This window comes from Copadichromis virginalis, linkage group LG16 (assembly GCF_057382275.1).
Source record: "Copadichromis virginalis isolate Kocher_CV1m ecotype Utaka linkage group LG16, C_Virginalis_male_GT1.1, whole genome shotgun sequence".
Taxonomy (NCBI): Eukaryota; Metazoa; Chordata; class Actinopteri; order Cichliformes; family Cichlidae; genus Copadichromis; species Copadichromis virginalis.
Window position 1 is genome coordinate 22998869 of NC_140633.1, and position 20779 is coordinate 23019647.

Consider the following 20779-nt stretch of genomic DNA (forward strand, 5'->3'; position numbering starts at 1 on the left):
TATACATCAACTTTAGTAAAGAAACGCTGTAGCATAAAAACACAAGTAGACACATTATTGTTTTTACTTTTACTTCTGCATGAATAAATGGACGCAGACATAGAAGAGTTAACGGAGTGAAAATATCCCGGAGCCTGAATTTTTGTCTATTAAAAATGTTTCCCAGGGCTCCACCTGCTGGATTTATTTATTTTTTTCTGTGATAGATTAACGTGTTGCTGGGTGCCATTTTTTGTCCCGCCCACAAATTCCATCTGCCACGTTGATCTGTTTGTTTTGTGGTGTTTGTTTAGTAAAACCTACAATGGGCCTTCACCATAACCTGGATGATAGCTGAAATTTCTGGTTAGGCATCTAACATTTATTTATTTATTTATTTAACGATCAAAACCAGCTATGCACGAACAGTTACTTTCAAGTGGTTCTGTTATGACCAGTACATGCATACACACACTTTTCCCAGAGAAACAAAATGCAATAAAACACACAAACAGGAGTGTTCCCAAGATTTTTTGAAATGAGGTGGCACTGGGGGACCAACAATCAGCTGGCAGGGGGCATGAGAAAACAGAAAATTCTATGAGAAATAAATATCAAACCACATCACTAAAAGACAAACTGAAAATTCAGCACATTAGAAAAACTTTAGTTGTTGCCTTAATAAATGTGCATTGGATGTGGGTGACCCTTGACCATGGAACTGAAACAAAACATTAAACACTGAGTCCCAAGGTAATGGAGCTCACAAATTGCAGTCTGGTTGCAACCATTAATGTCTATTGTTCTGCTGAGTGGTAGAATTAAAGACAGATCTCCCATTATTCCTTTGTTTTATGTTAACCTGTGCAAGGTAAAAAAGTAATGTTAGGCAGTGGACCAAGTCACTGTGAAGTACATATATGAGTCAGTTTTTTATTAGCACACCCTTATTATTCAGTTGCATATCGTTATATAGCTGTATTACGATAACTCACTGAGGAGCACAATACTGTTTTTCCTCAAAAACAGATGATGGTGTTGCAATGTTATGACAACACAGCTTTGGAGAGGTGACACAGGAGGCCCAAAACTGTAGCCACGTCCTTGAACATGAGTAGTTATAACTTCTATCCCTCCCTCCATCCATCCCTCCATCCATCCATCCATTTACTTTCCCTTATACAATTCAAGGATGTGGAGCTGGATGTCTGGAGCAGCTAATCCCCACCTGGCAGCAGGGGTGCATCCTGGCTGGGTAGGTTATCAGAATCCATTACGGACAGAAAACCTCAAATTCACTGTCAAATCCACATCTAAACCAGTTCAGGAGAATGTCTTTGGACTGTGGGCGGAAACTCATATGATAATATCTTCCATTGTACCATTTTGCTTAATAACTCGTTTTTTTAATACTGAAAAAATGTCATTTTGTAATTTAAAAAAATGAAGACAGAGAAGTTCTGTATATTATCCTTTTCATGCTTTTAAAATATATTTGCAAAAGTGTTTTAAGACACGGAGCGAAACTCACCATCGCAGTGGGATCACCGACCTCTTTATCAAGCCCCGCCCACACTCCCGGAACAGGAAGTACCAGCGCGTTGCTGCTGACGTTGGTGCTGTCTAATCTAACGATGGCGTCCACAGATCAGTCCCTCTTGGACTTAACAGATAAGGAAACCCGGGAGAAACTGTCGCTATGGGACCGCCGTGCCGATGCCACGGCTCCCCTCACGGAGAAACAGATGGACTCCGTCCTGGAGATCCGAGCCGCGGCCGAAAAGCTCTCTGTGCCCTCTGAGGTGAGCTGGAGCTCTGGACTCTGCTAGCTAGCTAGCAGTGCTGCTAACTTACTTTCTAAACGCAAGTGATGTCAAATAAAAGTCGAGGCTGCCACTGTATGACCTTAATTCCCCCTTTCATTACGTTACAAGTTAATTTATCTGGCATGTATGTATTTGTGCTTCACCACCTCGTCAACATGTCCAGGTAGTTAGCTTGAAATCAAGGAGCTTAGAAATAAGGAGCCTTGTTTTGTTTTGCAGCTACCCATTGAAGACTTGTGTAGCTTGTCATCTAGATCCTTGCAGTCCCCTTTCACTGCGACTGTTCCCGATTCAACAGAAAACATCCTGCTCAAAGGATTTCAGATGCTCAACATGGAAAACAATAGAATAGAAACTGCACAACAGGTGTCTGACCCAGTCAGCTTTAAGCAGTTATGCACCCAGTCAGATTTACCATACCTTAATAAGATGCATGGGTGTAATATAATTCCTTTTTTTTTTTTGTAGTTTTTTGCCTGGTTTGCCAAGCTGCAGGCAAACATGGGCCAGGACGAGAATGCAAAATACAGGTATGTAAATCTTATACTCCTCTGTAGTGTCATGCTGTGTGTAGGGCTGGATATTGATAAGATTATATACAAGTTATAGGCTGGATCCTTTACCAGTTGTCTAATTTATTCCTGATCAGCTTTCCAAAAAGATAGGCCTTAATAGGTCATGAATCAAGTTATGTATTAGTCTCAAGTGTACAGTACAAATAACCTCACTGAGGTTCGCATATGCTTCACTGCCATGTGTTTTTCATAAATTTTAATATTTGGTATTGCTCTGCTCCAGAACACCAGGCATTTTTTTGTTTTCAAACCAGCTCTTCATCTAAATAATCATCATTGCATGTCTAAAATCACAATTTTAGTCACCCATCATGCTTGGATTGAATTTTCCCTAATATCGGTTTTCCATCACTTTTATATCAAGATGAAATCTTTTTGCTTGCTCATCGCTGACATAACCTAAATTTGGTGGAAAAAATTAGAGATGAAAATGTAAAACGTGCATCTTCAGTGAAATTCTGGCCCCCTACCCAGCATGTTGGCCATAAGCTCAGTGTTATTCTCTGCTCTGCAAAAATTCTGGACAATGTGCACCAGTGCTTCCAAAGCTGCAGATTCATTTGGTGTCATTTTTCTTTTTGAACTTGTCACCGAGTATCCGTTCAGTTTTCTATCCAGTCATTCTCGTTGTTGACTACTTGGAAAATAATAACTTAAAAAAAGAACATATACATGAACCAGCAAGTGAAATTTGTAAAGGTGTTGGTGAAAGTGCTTGTTGAACAGTGTATCAGATGTTTGCATTCTGAATCAGAGAAACACATCAGCTTTGATTTAAAGGCGTTATTAAACATGCATAATTCTATTTGCAAGGTTCAAGCTTTCTGTTCGGTCAGACAGTCAGATTTATGTTCACCAGTCATGTTTGAGAAGACATTTGCATGCAGCTTAATAGTTGGTGAGGGCAGCAAAAGAAGAAACGATTGAAATGAGATTTCTAACCATCGGAGATACTCCAACAGTTTTGTTTTTTAAAATCACTTTTTATAAAAGAACTCATTGGCATTTTTAAACAATGACTGGCAGACTGAACAGGAAGGTTTGACCCGGATATCCACTAACTCTGCGAAGGCCAGCAGACAATAGCCAGAGGTTTTCCAGATTGTGTGTGCGTTGACTGGGTGTTTGTTTAGAGGAGGACAAGGTCAAATTACATGTTTTTGAAAGAATAAATCAGAATCAAACATGATGCTCTGGGATGCATCCATCCTTCGTCTGCTTATCCAGTTGAGGGTCGTGGGGGGCTGGAGTCGATCCATCCTACTGTTAGAGGCAGGGTACACCGTGGATAGGTCATTAATCAGGTGTAACACACAGAGACAGATAGCCATTTAAGCTCACATTCACATCTACTGTCAGTTTAGAATCACTGGCCTAACGCCATGCGGGAGGAAGCTGGAATATCCAGAGAGAACCCACGCAGACAGATGTGTGACGGTGCTAAACACTGCATCACCATTCTCTCCCACCTCTGTGCTTTATAAAATGCACCATCATACACTACTCACTCAGTTTTCAGATCTCTTAATTGCAGCAAAGTTGTTTCAAGAGTAAAATGAATGAAGTAAGAAATGACAGCTCACAGTGTGCGCTGCTTTCACATATCATCAGGCATGCGCCGCTGTGTTAGTTTCACTCAGCCAAAAAAGTGCAACCATCAAGTGTCACCTTACTGTTGCTGTTGTCAAATCTTCTAAAGCATGAAGCCAATATTTAGCTTCAGTGCACTATGCTGTCAAAGTTGAATGAAAGGAAGCAAAAGATAATGTCTGCTTTCCACTTAGGAAAACCAGAGATGATCTAAACTGCTACCAGGAACACTGTGATGTTATACTAAAAGATGTCAACACAGCTCTTGAGCACTTGGATTCCCTTCAGAAACAGTACCTGTTTGTGTCCAATAAGACTGGCGCCCTACATGAGGCCTGTGAACAGCTTCTTAAAGAACAGGTGAGATGCGCACGGGCACATCAGACTGTGAGCACTTTCCTTTATTAAAATCAGAAGATCCCTGGTAATCAGAAATTGTATGTACTTTGATGCAATATAAAGCATATATAATTATTAAATAAAGCCATTTTTGGTGTCATTTTGTAAAGATTATTCTTATTTTAAGTTAATCAATATGTGCTTGAAATACTGATTTCCTGCTTTAATTCAAGTTGTTTTACAATAAAATTGTATTAACTGTTTATGAATTCAAGTCAAATTTATATGAAGTCCCCAGTTTTCAACATTAATTGAACACTCACAACTGCCTGAGAAGTAATTTCATGGCAAGATGAAGCCTGTTCCCTCGTTATTTCATGACAAATGAAGAAGATGAAAAAAGCTGTTTTAAATTTGTAATTAAAAGCTTTTCAAAGGAATATGAGGATGTCAGAGAGATGATGATGATTCAAGGGAGGGAGATCATCGTTAGGATAAAAAACAAAACAAATGAACCTTCCAGAAAAATAACATCATCTTTGGAAGTGGTCAAATCAGCAAACTGGTGCATTCTTAAAGATAATGAATGCACTGGCCAGCTCAGCTATGCCAAAGAGCCTGAAAGACCACAGAGAACTAAGTGCGTGATGACAGAATTATTTCCATGATTAAGAAAAACTACTTCAAAATATCTAACAAAGTCAACAACACTCTTAAGGTGGTGGATGTATCATTGTCAAGGTCTACAAAGAAGAAAATGAAATTATGGACTATACCAAACCAGGGATGGTAATAATTGTTTCGCCGTTCTCTGAGGAATAAATTAGTACATTGTTGAGTCTGCTGTTAAATGTCTTATAAATGTGTTATAAACTCGAGCTTTTTGCTTTTTGTTCTTTTTTTTTTCCCCCCACAAGTGTTGGAGATTTGTGCTCAGGCTCGTAGAGACTGGACTGTTGTTAGAAGCTGAACTGAAATTATTAAGCTTCTTATAGCATGATTTTTATTATCTATTTTTGCTTGTTTTAACAATGGTGTTTTGTTTTCTCTCTGTTTGCAGGCAGAACTTGTTGACCTGGCAGAAAGCATACAGCAGAAACTGTCATATTTTAATGAGTTAGAAAACATAAACACGGTAGGCTGTGTCTGTTTGTTTGTTCGTTTGTTAAATGACTAAAACTATGCACTGAAATATGTTTAACTGGTTATTAGATATAGATTTTATTTTCGCACTCAGTTGCTGTAATTTTAAATAAGAAATTATTCTCAATTTTTACATCTTGAAAAATAAGACGAAGTAAAATCTGTAGTTTCTTGTTTTTTTTCTAGATATAGATTTAATTTTTACTGATCTGAAATTATGAATAACACACATAGCAGTGTTTACCAAAAACATTTTTTTTAAATTATAAAAAAGTATTAATTAATTAAAATCGAATGTCTTTGCCTTTGCAGAAACTGAACTCGCCAACCTTGTCTGTAAATAGTGAAGGTTTTATACCAATGCTGTCTAAGTTGGATGACTGCATTGAATATGTTTCATCACATGTAAGTACATTGTGCTGTCAGTTTTGCCTTTGAAGATCTCGTTTTACCTTTTTGTAGGAATATCAGGGATAGAGTAATCAGTAATCAGAAGGATGTGACATTTTTGTTGGAAGCGAATTTCCTTTTATGTAGTGAATGCACATTTACAGCGTGTGATGGAAAAGTTCTGTAAAAAGATCCATTAAAATCAAAAACATGCCCTATATTGTGTTAAAGGTCATATTCTTTTACACCTCTAAAGCATTTTTAGTGCAGATGGTATTTTTTACAACTTTTAGTGGAAGTCTTGTTATTGTCCCTTGCACTTGTGATCTGGATCTCTACCAGCGTGTCAAAACTGCAGACATTGTTGCTGGGAGACAAATCTCATGAGTGGTTCTGATGGTGAGGGAAAATTGTTTTGGTATACCTCCAAAAAAGTGCACTGTGAACCATCCCGCCGTGCACAATACTTTAGATTGTTTCCTCAAAATGTTCTCCGTCAGACACCTCAGGATGTTACAGTAGAACTCGGCATTGATAAAATTTATGTTGAGCAATAAGCTGCCTTCAGGCTTGGACACTCAGGAGTCATCAACTTAAAAAAATGCTTGCTCATACCCAGAGATCCAGATGTCTTGATGAGCCTCCAGATGAAATCATGTTGAAACAGGAATTTGTGCTTCCTCTCTGTGTGAGTTTGAGGTCCAAAGTGAAATTGCAGAGTGCACAGTGCATGTGGTCAGAACAGGATTTACAGTCTAGAAATAGCACCATGGACACGACCAGCAAGGTGACCTTGAGCGCGTCAAATCTTTTGATTATCATGGAGGTGCTCTCAGAACACTTTAATCACACCTCATATGCTCAGTGTACATTTACAGTGAGTAATCGGGCACCGGTGAGTAATCAGGGATGTAGACAAGGGGGTGGGGATCAGGGAAACGCAGACCAAAATGATAACCTGTGATAACTCCAGAATGAATGATGTTTAACACTTGCTTATCTCTTTTCATTCCAGCCAAGTTTCAAGGACTATCCTGTTTATTTGGCCAAATTTAAACAATGTCTCTCTAAAGCTATGCATTTCATGAAGATTCACATTGTAAACACTATGCAAAACCTCACAAGCCAGTTAACAAAAAGGGTAAGTAAGCATTCTGTTTTTCTTTAGTGCTATTGACCACTGGTACACACACTGTATGCGTTTAGTGGAGTTTAATTTTGATTTCTTTTTGACTCCCACAGGATCCAATGGGTTTAACTAATGCAGACAACGCCTTTACCCTTTACTATGTAAAGTTCAGAGCAGCTTCACCAAAAGTTCGGGTGAGTTTAACGTTCTGTTGCCTGCTATTTATGCAGATCATAATTTTCTACAGTAAAAATCAAAATTTCTTTTTTCCCCTCTTCAGTCATTGATTGAACAGATAGAGCAGCGAGCAGAGAAGATTCCAGAGTGAGTATTTCTTTAGAAAAAGGCAGTAGTGGCAGCGGTAGCATTAACCTTTTATAAATGTATATTTTGTTATAGTTAATGTGCTAAATGAAGTCTTCTATATTTATATTTATGCAAACAGATACCATCAGCTTCTTGATGAAGTTCATCAGTGTTATCTTGATCAAAGAGAGCAGCTCTTAAGTCCCTGCATTACATCCACCATTACTGACTTGACCAGCCAGAACAGCAAAGACCACTGTGCTTTGGTAAGTCTACTTAAAGGCTGGAATGGCTCTTTAGATATAGTAAGGTGACATTTGAGTTTGCTAAGAATGGACAGCTTGGGGCCCTCTGGGATATTTTCTGCACTGTGTTGAAGCACAAAGCTGTGCACATTATAAATGACCTTAACTTGAAGTTGTGAACAGCAGGGGTCCAGAGATTTCTCCTGTTTTATTCAGAAGTGGATTGCTTTGGAGACTAGGTGTTGTCAGTGTATCCCTAGTCATCCATAACAGTGCTGATTATTACGCTTTGTGTCTGAAATTTTAATAGACCCAAAAATTGGCACAATAAAAGTAAAACTTTTTTCTTTTAGTCATCTCCAATTTCATACTTCCGACAAACCCGATCCAGTTTTGAAGCCTGCAAAGGTTCAGTATTTTGACACTATCATGGCATTTGAAGCACTTCTCTAATTGGCTTGATGGGGATGCTATAATTAAAGCATTTCATGCAACAGAACGTCATAACAGCCGCACCATCTGCTCAGGTTATGCATCTTGTTAATGACTGCTGTAATAGGTGGCTGTATCATTTATGTGTGTTTGCTTGTTTGAGGTGAAGCCAAAGTATTTGCAGGCAATACAGCATGTGATCATTATGTGTATTTGTACAGGTTCGCAGTGGCTGTGCCTTTATGGTTCACGTGTGTCAGGATGAACACCAGCTGTACAATGAGTTCTTCTCCAAACCTACACCTAAACTAGAGTGAGCGGTATTCACATTAGTGTTTAGTAGCTCATGCAGGAAATGTGTGTTTGTTTAAGGTGTGGCATTTTAAACAGAACAATAGGCATTTCCAGTTTTGCTTATTATGTGCAGTGTTATGACAGTTTGTATTGTAGTTTAAGGGCTTTTTTTGCATATTTAAATATCGAAATGCCATTACTTAAGTCTTTGATTCTGCCAATGGAAGCTTAGACAGAAAGTATCGCATATGTTTCTTACAATGCATTGAAACAGTTTTTAATATCTGACAGTGAGCTGCTGGAGAAGCTGTGTTTGTCCCTGTATGATGTCCTCCGGCCTCTGATAATTCACATCATCCACCTGGAAACCCTGTCTGAGCTCTGTAGCATCCTCAAGAATGAGATGTTGGAAGATCATGTTCAAAATAATGGTATGTTGGAACTTGGTTCCTTTTTCTTCTTTCTGTAGGCGATTATTTGACTTGCACAGTCATGAAGAGAAGTTAAAAAATAAATTCTGCCAGCTCATCAATATTTCTGACAGTCTTCTTCAGTGCCACATCTCATATCACAACATGTCAGCTGAGTTATTGTCAGGACTCTTTTTCAGCCACTGTTCTGTGTTGTTGATTGATAGACTTGTATCTTGTGGATCGATGTTTTTGTTGCATCACCCAATATTTCTTAAGCTAGAGTTCTTGTATTGCTTGGCTGAAATTCTCCCATAAAATTTAAAATTTCTTTCAAATAATTGCAAAGCCTCTTGGCTCCTGCTCAATCACACTCCACAGTTGGGATGAGGTTTTGATATTGGTGTGGAGTGCCTTTTTTCTGTCCTAACACAGCAGAAATGTTGTGCAGCACCGAGGCAAACTTGAGACATGTTTCTTTTTTTAAAAACTCTTGAGAGCAGTGGTATTTTTTTTGTAGTGTTCTTTCATTACCGTCATTTTCATTTACTGCTTTTCTTCTTATGGACATGTGATCAGAGACAAAGCGAGCTGTGAGTGAGGGTCCTTGGGTCCTTTTTCACATTGTGCTTTTGGCTTGATTTTTGCCAGACACCCACTCCTAGGTAGAGTAGCAACAGACCTGATTTTCTTCATTTTGTGGTGAGTTTGATAAACTCCCAGGTCTGCAAAATTCTGGGATAATTCTGGCTGGATTTGTAGAGTTGATTGATATTGTTTAGTTTCCTGACACCGACCCAGCTTTTAAACATAGTCAGCAAGTTTTCAATAGGGTTGAATTCAGGGCTTTTGGAAGGCCAATCCAGAAGCTCAAGTCTAGGCTGCTCTATCCATTCTGATCCCAGTTTTGATGTGTGTTTGGGATCATTGTCCTGTTGGAACACCCAACTTTGTCCAAGCTTCAGTCATCTAGCTTTTGATTTGAGGTGTGAAGTTGAAGTTTGAAACTTTCCAACTTGTATAAATCTATAATTCACTTTCTTAGATCGTCACTGGGTTTCACTGGACCTTTCCATTTTGTTTCGGGGGTTTTTTGTTATATCTGTCAGCCCAGTGAGAAGTGTCAAATAAATTCTTTTTATAGTGTTAAAAAGAAACTGACAGTTGTAGTCAGTCATGATCCCAAATAAGAAATTAATATCACTTGGCCTTGATAAGTTAAAAGACATTGTAGAACCTTCAGTACTACCTATTAAAAGACACTTATGTTTAGTTTTGAACCTGTGTGAATGACAGAAAATCCAAATAAAGGTGTTTGCTGTAAAATCACTCCACCCCACCTCCACCACACTTCAAAGAAATCAATAAAAGCCCCAAATAAATTACCATGAGAGTAATGCCCATGGTGAGAGTATGGAAACATCTGACCACAACTCTACATCCTGAACTTACTATATTAGTATTTTAAACTTTTTAATATTTGAAATATTAAAAACTATTTGACGTTTTAATATGAGCGTCTGCATCATTCCAGCTGCATACTGTGTATCTATCTTACAGACAATAATTAAAAGTATTAAAGATCCCCTTTAATGAAAATCCACATTGTTAAAAACGGTAAATTATTTTAAAATTACAAATTAGGTGCATTTATTAAATGAGATGTATTGTTCCTCACAGAGCTCGATTGTATTTGTTGCGCTATCGAGGCACTGCACATGGATGTGTAGGCGAACGGAGGCACAGCACACTTTCTCGAATGGATTAATGAATCATAGCAAATACATTTCAGAGCAATAATCAGCTATCGCTCCAATAAGTTTATCATCCCATGGAGGAGCTGCAAGAGAAGATAGGATTTATTTGAAGCTTATGGGGCAAAGAACAACTGATTTTCCCTTTGTGCGAGACCAACACATTTTAAATCTTTTTACATAATATTCAGGTTATAGTTCAGACCCTAAAGGGACTTGTATTTGTTGAATCTTTTCACAGCAAAGTAGTGGTTGAACTGTAAACTGACCTGCGTGCTTTCATGCAGCTGCTCAGCTGGGGGCCTTTGATGCCGTTGTGAAGCAGATGCTGGAGGACGTTCAGGAGAGGCTGGTCTATAGGACTCACATTTATATCCAGACCGATATCATAGGCTACAAACCAGCTCCAGGGGATCTGGCTTACCCTGAAAAACTGGAGATGATGGAGGTAAGGTTTTTATATGTTCCTTTTTAAGATCTCTGTTATGTAGTTTTGCAGGCAAGCTTTAAGGGATAATTTGGTTTGGTTCTTATTCAAAGGCAGTGGTCCAATCCAAATATGTGCCCTAAGACCTAAACAGTTCACCTAGTATGTGATTGAGTGTTAAAAGATGCAATTGCTCAAAATATTACGAGTAGGAGTAAATAAGACTTTTGACATGTCTTATTACTTTTGTAGTGACCAAACATGTTATATACTGTTGTTGGTTTGGGACTTTATACTTTTTTTGTCTTAAGAGTAAAGATACTTGAGAAATAACAATAACTTGAGGTTAAATTGGTTCCTTTGTGTTTGTATAACTTTGTCTAAATCTTCTGGAGCTCACCTAGTTGGTGCTTTGATGTCTGGGTAACATCTTGCTGAGTGGGGACTTTTTTTTTTAAACACAGTGCTAACCTTTGGCATAAAGCTAAATGTATCTCTCCCTATAATTTATGATATTTTTGCCACTTAATTTTCCATTAAAGGTCTATTTTTAAAAAGGTTTTGGTGGAACTGAAGTCATTATTAGTCATTAACCATCTGTGCCCTCCTCAAAACCACCAGTCAGAAACAGTCATTTCACCTTGCAGAACATAGGAGTTACCCTTTAAAACATCACAGCTGAGGCAGCTGTTTTAGCTGCTGATTGGAAAGGCCTGTCTAACAAAAAGAGGTGTAGAGGTGAAAGTATTCCTGAATACGGCATGCACTTTAACTGATACAATTTTTGGGTTAGCTGGCTGAAGCACATTTTGCTGCTGATGTCTTTCACAGCAGTAAAGTGCTTTTGCTTCCTTTTTTTTGTAGGGAATACGCTGTGAATGAGTTCCTCATACAACGTCCTTTCAAAGAACCAGAACTGTCATTCTAACTTATAAATTCTGTTATGTGCTGTGGTGTCATAGTATATACTTGTCCCTCTACATATGCTTTTTTTAAATAAATAAATACTGCTGTAATACTTTCAGCTTCTATGCAGTTAGCTGCTATGCAACCTCGATGTAATTAGTGCTGCAAAAATAGTATTTTCATATACTGTGTATGTATTTTATTTATTTCTTTTTTTATTGTTGATACACTAGTTTAAATTATATGTCAGTAGAGTGTTTTTTCATACGCACCATTAGCACTGTCTGCAGGTCCATGAAAATATATTTTAAGTGTGAATTTAAGCCTTAGAAAACTTAAGTTTCATGAATGTCTGAACGTAGTGTTAAATATGCCTTTGAATTGTTACTAATGTCTTAAAATCTTCTAATGTCTTGCATACATACACTTTCTCAAACTCACACATTCTCTGATATTTCCTCTGATATTTATGAGTCTTTTTGTCTCGCTTCTTTGACTTTTTAAGTTTTATTTTATGTTAAACTTTCAAAGACCCATAGATTTCTTCTGTAGAAGAGACATCTAACGCTTTCTGTCTGCAGCTTCATAATAAGTTTGAATGTTTTAAGCTGAATTATGCAAATTTATTACTGTGGAATTTCTTTGGTCTTGTGAATACTCAAATGCCGTTAGATATGCCTTTGAGTCCTAACTTTTATTTAATGACTTTTAAATGTTTTGCACCTACACTTTTTTTCCCCATTAACATCAGATCACCCTGATGTTCTTAGTATTTCTTAGATGTTTATCTGACTTCCTGTTTGTATACAAACTTGTTTTGCAAGTAAAATTTTATATTCATTTAGCCTTTTCGAAACCCGTGGGCCTCCCGTTGAAGCAAAAGTGGAAGAACATGACTTTCCAGAATCTTAAAATGTTCCTGCCTACCAACTCTCGCGTTTTACTTTCCCTGTCTTCAATAGAAAATTGCTCAGAGCTTGAAGGAAGAGCAGATGAAGCAGATGTCACAGGAGTCCGTTTTTTCTGATGTACAGCTTGACGATTCTAGTGGAAGAAGAAACAGCAGCGCTGGTCTGTGTTTCCAGATTGTGACACTAGCTTCCTGACAGAGTTTGGTGTTGCTGTCATTTATTGCCCAATGGCTTCTCCTCTTTTGAATATAGGCAAAGTAGAAGCATCTCGCCTCCAGACATCCGTCTCTCCTGCAGATCTGCATGGCATGTGGTACCCTACCGTCAGACGAACACTGGTTTGTCTGTCCAAGCTCTACAGATGTATTGATGTGAGTTCTTTGTGTTATTAGTTGTTGTTTTTTGTATGGAAACGTGTACAGCGTTTATTTTAACGCTTTTAAATTTCTTATTCGTGCATTTCCAACTCTTGGTCTTTTTCCAGAAAGCAGTCTTCCAGGGTTTATCTCAAGAAGCCTTATCTGCCTGCATCCAGTCCCTGCTTAAAGCTTCTGATATCATCCTTAAAAACAAGGTTGGCATGCAGCGTAGAGTATGCCTTTGTATTTCTTCTGAGCTTTTAAAATTGCATTTTTATTAAAAAAAATAGTCTGGAAAGTGCCTTTCTTTTTACGTAGTAAATAAGATGTGGTCCCCGCTAATGAAAAATTCCTTCAGGCTACAAGATCCTTAACTAAAGCAGCTGGGATGTCATTTAAAGTTTATTTTAATCGGTACTTTATTATGCTCCACAGAGTGTTCAGCAGACCATCCCTTATTTATGGGCTTCTCTCACCTTCAAATTTGCTGTCAATATCTGTGCTAACTGGCCCATTTCAACCTAACGCTTTAAATTAAAGCAGCAGCATCAGTCTCAGAGGACACATTCCCACCCCTTGTTGATGTCTTTTTCCAATGTTTTAGTTGCTAGTTGAGCAATAAATGATTTCAGATGCCTTTTTCCCCCCCTCACAGTAATATGTCTCTTTCTGGCTATGGTTAATCAGCAGTTATTAATTAGGCATATTCCCTTATCGTCACTGAGCCCATGCTTTTTATGTTCTCTGTAGTTTGGATAGTCATCAGATGTCCTTTTGTTCTTGGCTGCCTGCAGTGTGGATTTTACCGTGTGCCTTTTACGTTCTGTAGACACAAATAGATGGGCAACTTTTCCTGATCAAGCACCTGCTGATAATGCGTGAACAGATTGCCCCATTTCACACCGATTTTGCCATCAAGGAAATCTCACTGGACCTGAAAAAAACGCGAGGTAAGATAATTAAAGGTGGAGGGAACATTGACGTTCAGCTCCATAAAGCCACTCATTACATTTTCATGCTCATTAAGCAACTTGTGCCTATCACATGCACCGGTGGCAACAATTAATGTGGAAATTGTAATCCAACACTATAATGTACATTAACCAGTGGCACACAGGGCAGATTTGCTCCCCCATCACCCTTCTCATAGTCAGTAAAGTATTACATGTGGCCACTAGAGGGCAATCTAATTCTGCACCAGCACAGATTTAGCGTCTCTTCTGTTTTTTCTTCTTTTTTTTTGGTTAAGATGCTGCCTTCAAAATCCTGAACCCTAAGGCTGTTCCCAAATTCTTCCGACTTAACAGTCACAACGCCATACTTGAATTCCTGTTGGAGGTAGTGTTTTTTTTTCTTCACCTTTTTTGACTAAATATACCATACACTTTATGTACTTTGATAGCACCCTGCCTGAGGGAAATGCCACTTGATAGTCCTAAAGCCTTTTTCTCTGTGGCCCCCAGGGAACACCAGAGATAAAGGAGCACTACATTGACTCTAAGAAGGATGTGGACCGACACCTGAAGTTCAGCTGTGAGCAGTTTATTCAGCAGCAGACTCAGATCTTTGTGGGGAACCTTGAGGAGTTTCTCACCAAGGTAACTGTTAGAGCGAAGGCAGAGTTAGCCTCAGGCAGCAAAGGCTCATCCTGACCTTCATTTTTTTCAGCTTTTACCTTTTACAAACATTATTTGCTTATTCAGTGATCACTGAAGGTCTCGGTACTTAACTGACAAGCGAAGATAAAATGACAGTTTGGTTTTTTTTCTTCATCGAGAAAATCTAATTCAGCGTGTGTATATATGTGTTCTTGTGCTTTGTGTTCTTTAACTGCAATAATTCTACCAGGTAACACACTGCCTATGCCTTCTTTCTACCTACCAGACTCTGTTTTGTGCTATTATTTATGTAAATACCGCTGTGATTGAATTAGTTTAAATGGCAGCAGACCCTCTTGTGCTTGTTTTCTTACCATAAATGACACAATTTAAGCCTTTTCAAATTTTTATGTTTTACCTTGGCTGCGTCTGCTTTCAGGTTGCAGCTCTTAAAACTATGGCCATCCAAGGTGGTCCCACGTACAGTATGTCTCAGCAACCTTGGGCACAGCCAGGTAAGATTTGTCTCAGGAAATGCCATAAGCATCGTACTGTAATTCATCAAAACCTGTATAGTAAATGCTAGAGGGCATGTCAGTGTTTTTTTTCTTTCTCTCTTTTCAGCAAAGATCAACGATATAGTGATGGCTACCTACCGCGTGATGAAGAGCAAGCTGCCAAGCACTTTACAGAGCATGTCCTTGTACTTGGCCAATAGAGACACAGAGTTCATCCTTTTCAAGCCTGTCCGGGTGGGTGGCAGCAAACCAAGGATATAGCATGTTACTACATGAGTCACTTTCTTTTTAAGCCATTGTTAAAGCTCGAGGAATCCAAGAATCCTTTAAGACTGTCTTTACAAAGCAGGGATATTATGCTCCCCAAGGTCCAATCAGCAGTTTTTAATAATATAAATAACACTGTATTTGCATGTATCATTTTTCGAGAGCTATAGAAAAAGGTCACGTTTGAAATCTACTTTTGGAATGACTCTTGTTTAAATTTTGGCTTTTAGATTGTGCCTTTAGCTGTAAGTTGTTAGTGAGATTGAACTCTAATAGAGAAATCTTTGTGCTGCCTGTGTACTATTCGTCAAGGTGCCAGGTGAGGCTGAATGAGAGAGAAACAAAATTCAGCGGTTGACATGGAAACAAGATAGCGAGGGGACATAGGCCAGATGGAAATGCAGTTTTAATTTCCTTCCAGCACTCAGTAATAGGATGGCTTTTTCCACAGAATAACATCCAGCAGGTATTCCAAAGACTGCACGCTTTGCTTCAGGAGGAATACAGTGGAGAAGACCTTCAAATCATTGCATGTCCATCTATGGAGCAGGTACAGCACTGTGGGATTAGCACTGCCTAAAGGCATCTGACTTAGTTTTAATAACACTGCTGCAGCATCCAAAACTGCTGAAAGCAACTTGAGTGAAGAAACATTAAATAAGGTATATCAGCTAAGGCACGGTGAGCACTCATCATTTTTCACGGCTCTCTTTCAGATTAACCTGCTGCTGTCTGTGAATAAGTAATGTGGGGTGTAAGGATTCTGATTTAACTGCCTCTGGATAGTGATGGGCTGCTCCAGCGCCGGCCATGACCAGGAGCTTTGAGGTTGAGTGGGCGAGATGACCAGATGACTGCACCTGAGCTGCATGCTGGACCAGGAGAACTGAACCAACAGCAAAAAAAAAGAAAAATCAGCACAGGGCCAAAGAATTTCCTATAGAAACTCAAGTAGCTACAAGTATGAAGGGGGTTCAGGTGAAGTCTACACACAAACTGGGAAGTGGAGATTATCCTGTGGGTTACTGAGTTGATCATTTTGTTTGACTAAAATTAAATGTGGTGTTGGGGGTTTTAAGGTTGCTTTGTTGTAGAACAAATCCACTTTGAAAAGGGCGGATTTGTGATTACAGTTGCATCTCTCTGTACACCAAATTGAATTTGCACACTCTGTGATGGTGGGGTGCAGGCAGCGGCGCTTCAGGTGCACGAATGGAGCCACTAAGCAGTCGCTCATCAGCGCAGGTAGCTAACAGCCAGTAAAAGGGGCTCACATTCAGAGCTCCCTTGAGTGGTTTGGAAGGGTAAGAGAAAATGCTGCAAAATGTTTTATTCATCTATTTTAAACTGTAAGAGTCTTTGTAACACAGTTAACAGAAATATGATGACCTGTAGTACGTGTGTCTCAGATCCAACAAAGTTTTCCCCTCTAATCAACGCAAAATCCAAGCAGCTGTTTTTTCACCTCCTTACAAATTGTTTTCTTATTTCTATTGCAAGTGTGTAAAGACAATGGAATGTTATGTTTTATACTTTTTCCTTTTATAACTAAGTTTATTAAAACAAATATACTTCTACTCTATCACAATAATAGACTGTTGGGAGCTGTGCCCTGCACATGACTTGTGGGTATGTTTCCTGCAAGGTAACAAAAGTAACAGGACATTATACATGTAACTTTTGCGTAGCTCTGTCCGATGTAAAATGATGTGTACAGTTATTATATTTAAGGACATTCTGATTTAAAAAAAAAAAAAAAAAAAAAAAAAAAAAAGGTTGATGATCTTCGGCTCGTTTTATAAAGCTCTTTGTCACTGAATTCAAATTCGGAGCACACTGCAGCTTTAGTCACTTCAAACAAATGAGAAACTGCCATTCAAGGACATCATCGGCTTTAGGGGGTCTTCTTGGCAGACCGTTGCTGTTTCACTGGCAGCTGCCGTCTTTCCATGTGAGAGATGAAGCTTTGCTGGGGCTTGACCTTCTGTGGACTGACAGGCTTTTGATAGGTGATGAGGGACTGGATGTTCTGGAGCAGGACATTGATCTCTGCACTCTTCTGCTGCAGATACCTCTGAAGCATGTCAGGCTCTGGCAGCATTAGACCTTTGCCTTGATTCAGCTGCAACAGCAAGGCAGTAGAAAGGAGAATCAATGCTTTGGTCTAAAATTAGGTTTGCTCTTCGTATCTTGTATTCCTGCAATTCCTAAAAAACTATAATAATAACACAAGCCACACTAACTTACTTTCAGTTTTGTCCAAACTTTACACTGACTTTATCAGTGTTTTGGATTGAATGCAGTTGTGTTGGGCAGAAGTGCTGTCACTGTGAAACACTACATGATGCTTATTGTCAAGACAGCTCCGGTGTTTTGCTTTTGTTTTGTTTTCCTTAAAATGTTTTGAGTTACTACAGTACGTTCCTCCACATGAAGTCAGATTTACCCTTATAAAGAGAAGCAGCGGCTGAACAATAAACCCCTCAGGGGTCTTACTGTCTCTTCCAGATCGTTTGTCATTTCCTTCTGCTGCCAAGTTTGTCAATAATTGAACAGTGAAACTTGAAATTCTTCAACAGAAACATGCTGAGAACAAAACAGAATTTAATTATATAGTAAAATGCTCATTTTATACCAATTACATTTCCACTATGAAGAAAAATAGGAAAAATATTATAGAACCAATTATAGCCATCTCCTTGGTAACCAGTAACCTGTCCTAAGTTGCTTCAGTGTGAAGCTGCTAATTTTTGTCTTTAGAGGATCACACATAGAAGACCATTCAGCTGTCAGAATAGCTGATTTTATATGTATTTATATAGTTAAGGCTGGTAATCAAAAGGATGTGCGATTGTTTGGTGAATCTCTGATCTTCAATTAGATATACACTAAAGACTCACATGAATTTTCTATCTGAAAAATTTTTTTTAAAATGTTTCGTAAGTGGTGCAACCCCTGATGAGCCAAATTTATTCATCAAAGAAGAACAAAATTAAAGGAACACACAGAAAACACATCAGATCTTAATGGGGAGAAAAAACAATATTGACTGGGTAATGTGTTAGGAACAAAAGGATGCCACATCATCTGATGGGAATGAAAATGAAAATGGGTGTGTTTGATTTCTACAGAGAGCAGAAATCAAACACACCCAAAAAATTCAAAGTGAAAAAACGATGTAGTAGTCTACTCCATGTTACAAAATGGAACTCAGTAGTTTGTATGGCCCCACATTCATTGTATGTGTATTGTGTGCATGCCTGACAGCGTCGGGACGTGCTCCTAAAGAGAAAACAGATGGTGTCTTGGGGGATCTCCTCCCAGGTCTGGACCAGGGGACCACTGAGCTCCTGGAGAGTCATTCCAGCTGCTGGATGGTAAAACATAATGTCACAGAGGTGCTTTGTGTTCTTTAGATTTTGCAAGCATGGATGCCAGTCAACAGTATCTAATCCTTTATCCAACTGGAACTTTCTCCATACTCTCTTCACATAAGACTGGGCTTTGTTATGCACTTGGAGAAACCCAGGACCTTCTGCACCAGGTTCTAAGCATATGGAGAATTTTTATACATGCAATCAGGACATAGAGGTCTATGCATCCCTCCAGCCATCACACTGGTCATGCTGATCGATATTACAGACAGCATAATGTTCTCCACGGCTTCCTTGGAGCCTTTCACGTCAGTCGCATATTCAGGGTGAACCTGCTCTCATCTGTGAATAGCACAGGGTGCCAGTGGTGAACCTGCCAATTCTGGTATTCAATAGGAAATGCTAATTGGGCTCCACAGTGCTGGGCAGTGAGCACAGGAGCCACAAGAGGAGGTCAGGCCCTCAGGCCACCTTCATGAAGTCTGTTTCTCATTGTTTGGTCAGAGACATTTTGTGCCTCTGGCAGTGCTCACTTTGTTCCTCCTTGCACCAAAGACTGCTGATGGGTTAAGGAGCTAGAGTAACTGTCTTGTGGAATCTCCTCCATGGTTTTGGGATCGCTGGAAGTCACAACACAACCTTCTGGCAATGGTTCATATTGATGTGCGTTCTTGGAGGAGTTGGACCTGTGTGTGCTTCCTTTGCAGTGTCGAGGTAATCACCTCATGCATAGAAAGGTAATACAAAAATGTAATGTTGGAAGCCACCAGAATTGTTAGCAGTACTGACCTTTGATCTATCTACACCGCTGGGTCCCCATCAGCCACATTTTCTTCAGCAATAACTACCGCAGGCTTCAGGAAATCCTCTGATATCTCACAAGCTGCCTTCTTCACAGAAGCAGTCGTTATTTATTCATTCACTCATTTTTATTATCATTTGTTTGTTAGAGAGGCAGAGAAGAGCGTTTTGGTAAAAATCTAAGCGGAAATGTTTTTATTTTAAAGGCCACGAATCTGGATTGATGTTTTTTGAGCTCTTGTCTTTTAAGAGTAATTTCAAATGGTGCTTGATTTAAGATTTTATTTATCCAGGCAGACAAATCCAAATTATTCCAAAAGATAAACAAATGGAGGTGATTTAATTCTAATCTAACAATCATTGTTTGGTTAAAGCAGACTCAAACAGAACTTCTTGGGATACCTCATGTCTTTTAGTGAATTTGGATGGTTGGGTCACAGAGAATGACTGAGAGGACATGCTCACACCGCAAAAGCACTAAAATTTGACTTATTCAGCCTTGATAGCTTACTTCTGAACCTGAATCACAGGCTATTGGCATTGTAGCTTACATAAGAGTGCTCCAATCGAAAGCTGCCAAATCCAAATTCAAAACTTGGAGTAAACTCCAGATCTGCTTAATGTATCACTGAATAATGGGGGAACAGGCTTCACCTGGCTATAAAACTGTTAGTCAGTTGTCCGATCATCTTTGAGGCTCTGAAATAGTGCACGATGTATAAAAATGGTTGTCTTTTCTAAATGGCTAATGCATTTACTTAGGTTAAACCCGATGGATTAAAGCTGAAAGACTTATCCAACCCAGTTTACTGTGTGAAGCTCAACTGAGGCTCATTGTTAAGTCACAAATTCACTAGGTTCTAAACAAAGTAGTGCTCATATATCAGAATTGGATATTTGATGTTTTAAATTACCTCTGTTTGTTTGATATCCCCAGTAATCGTAACTCACTGCTGCACACAGTGACTTCTGTGAGAAAAATCACTTATTTTCACTTCAGTCAGTTTTTATTTATCATGAGCTGCACACACACACACTCACACACACACACATTCTTACCTCTTTTGGGTCATTGCTGTTGACTATCAGATCGCTGGTCACCGGGGGTTTCTTCAGCGGCTGGCAGCACTCACATCAAATGTTCAGCACGGTCTGCGGCAATGCCTCTGATCCACTTGACGTTGGGGGTCTGAAGACATTATTTGA

General features: G+C 39.0%; 1 protein-coding gene and 1 long non-coding RNA gene across 2 annotated transcripts in view; one reads left to right on the forward strand and one right to left on the reverse strand.

Annotated features, from left to right (window-relative positions):
- LOC146690785 (uncharacterized) overlaps positions 1–1547 on the reverse strand; it is a 46645-nt gene extending 45098 nt beyond the window's left edge. The window contains exon 1 of the long non-coding RNA XR_014915484.1: positions 1511–1547. This is a non-coding gene — a long non-coding RNA (uncharacterized LOC146690785). The remainder of the gene's footprint in view (positions 1–1510) is intronic.
- A 23-nt stretch (positions 1548–1570) lies between these two features.
- cog3 (component of oligomeric golgi complex 3) lies at positions 1571–16980 on the forward strand. Its single transcript, XM_085433881.1, has 23 exons — positions 1571–1781; positions 2025–2171; positions 2274–2335; positions 4165–4330; positions 5370–5444; positions 5765–5857; positions 6858–6983; positions 7085–7165; positions 7252–7295; positions 7417–7543; positions 8176–8267; positions 8540–8679; positions 10700–10860; positions 12708–12816; positions 12909–13027; positions 13141–13230; positions 13845–13965; positions 14265–14353; positions 14479–14613; positions 15053–15128; positions 15238–15365; positions 15850–15948; positions 16115–16980. Exons 1-23 carry the CDS (start codon positions 1614–1616, stop codon positions 16142–16144), a joined length of 2478 nt encoding a protein of 825 aa, XP_085290007.1. The 5' UTR covers positions 1571–1613; the 3' UTR covers positions 16145–16980.
- Positions 16981–20779: the final 3799 nt, after the last annotated feature.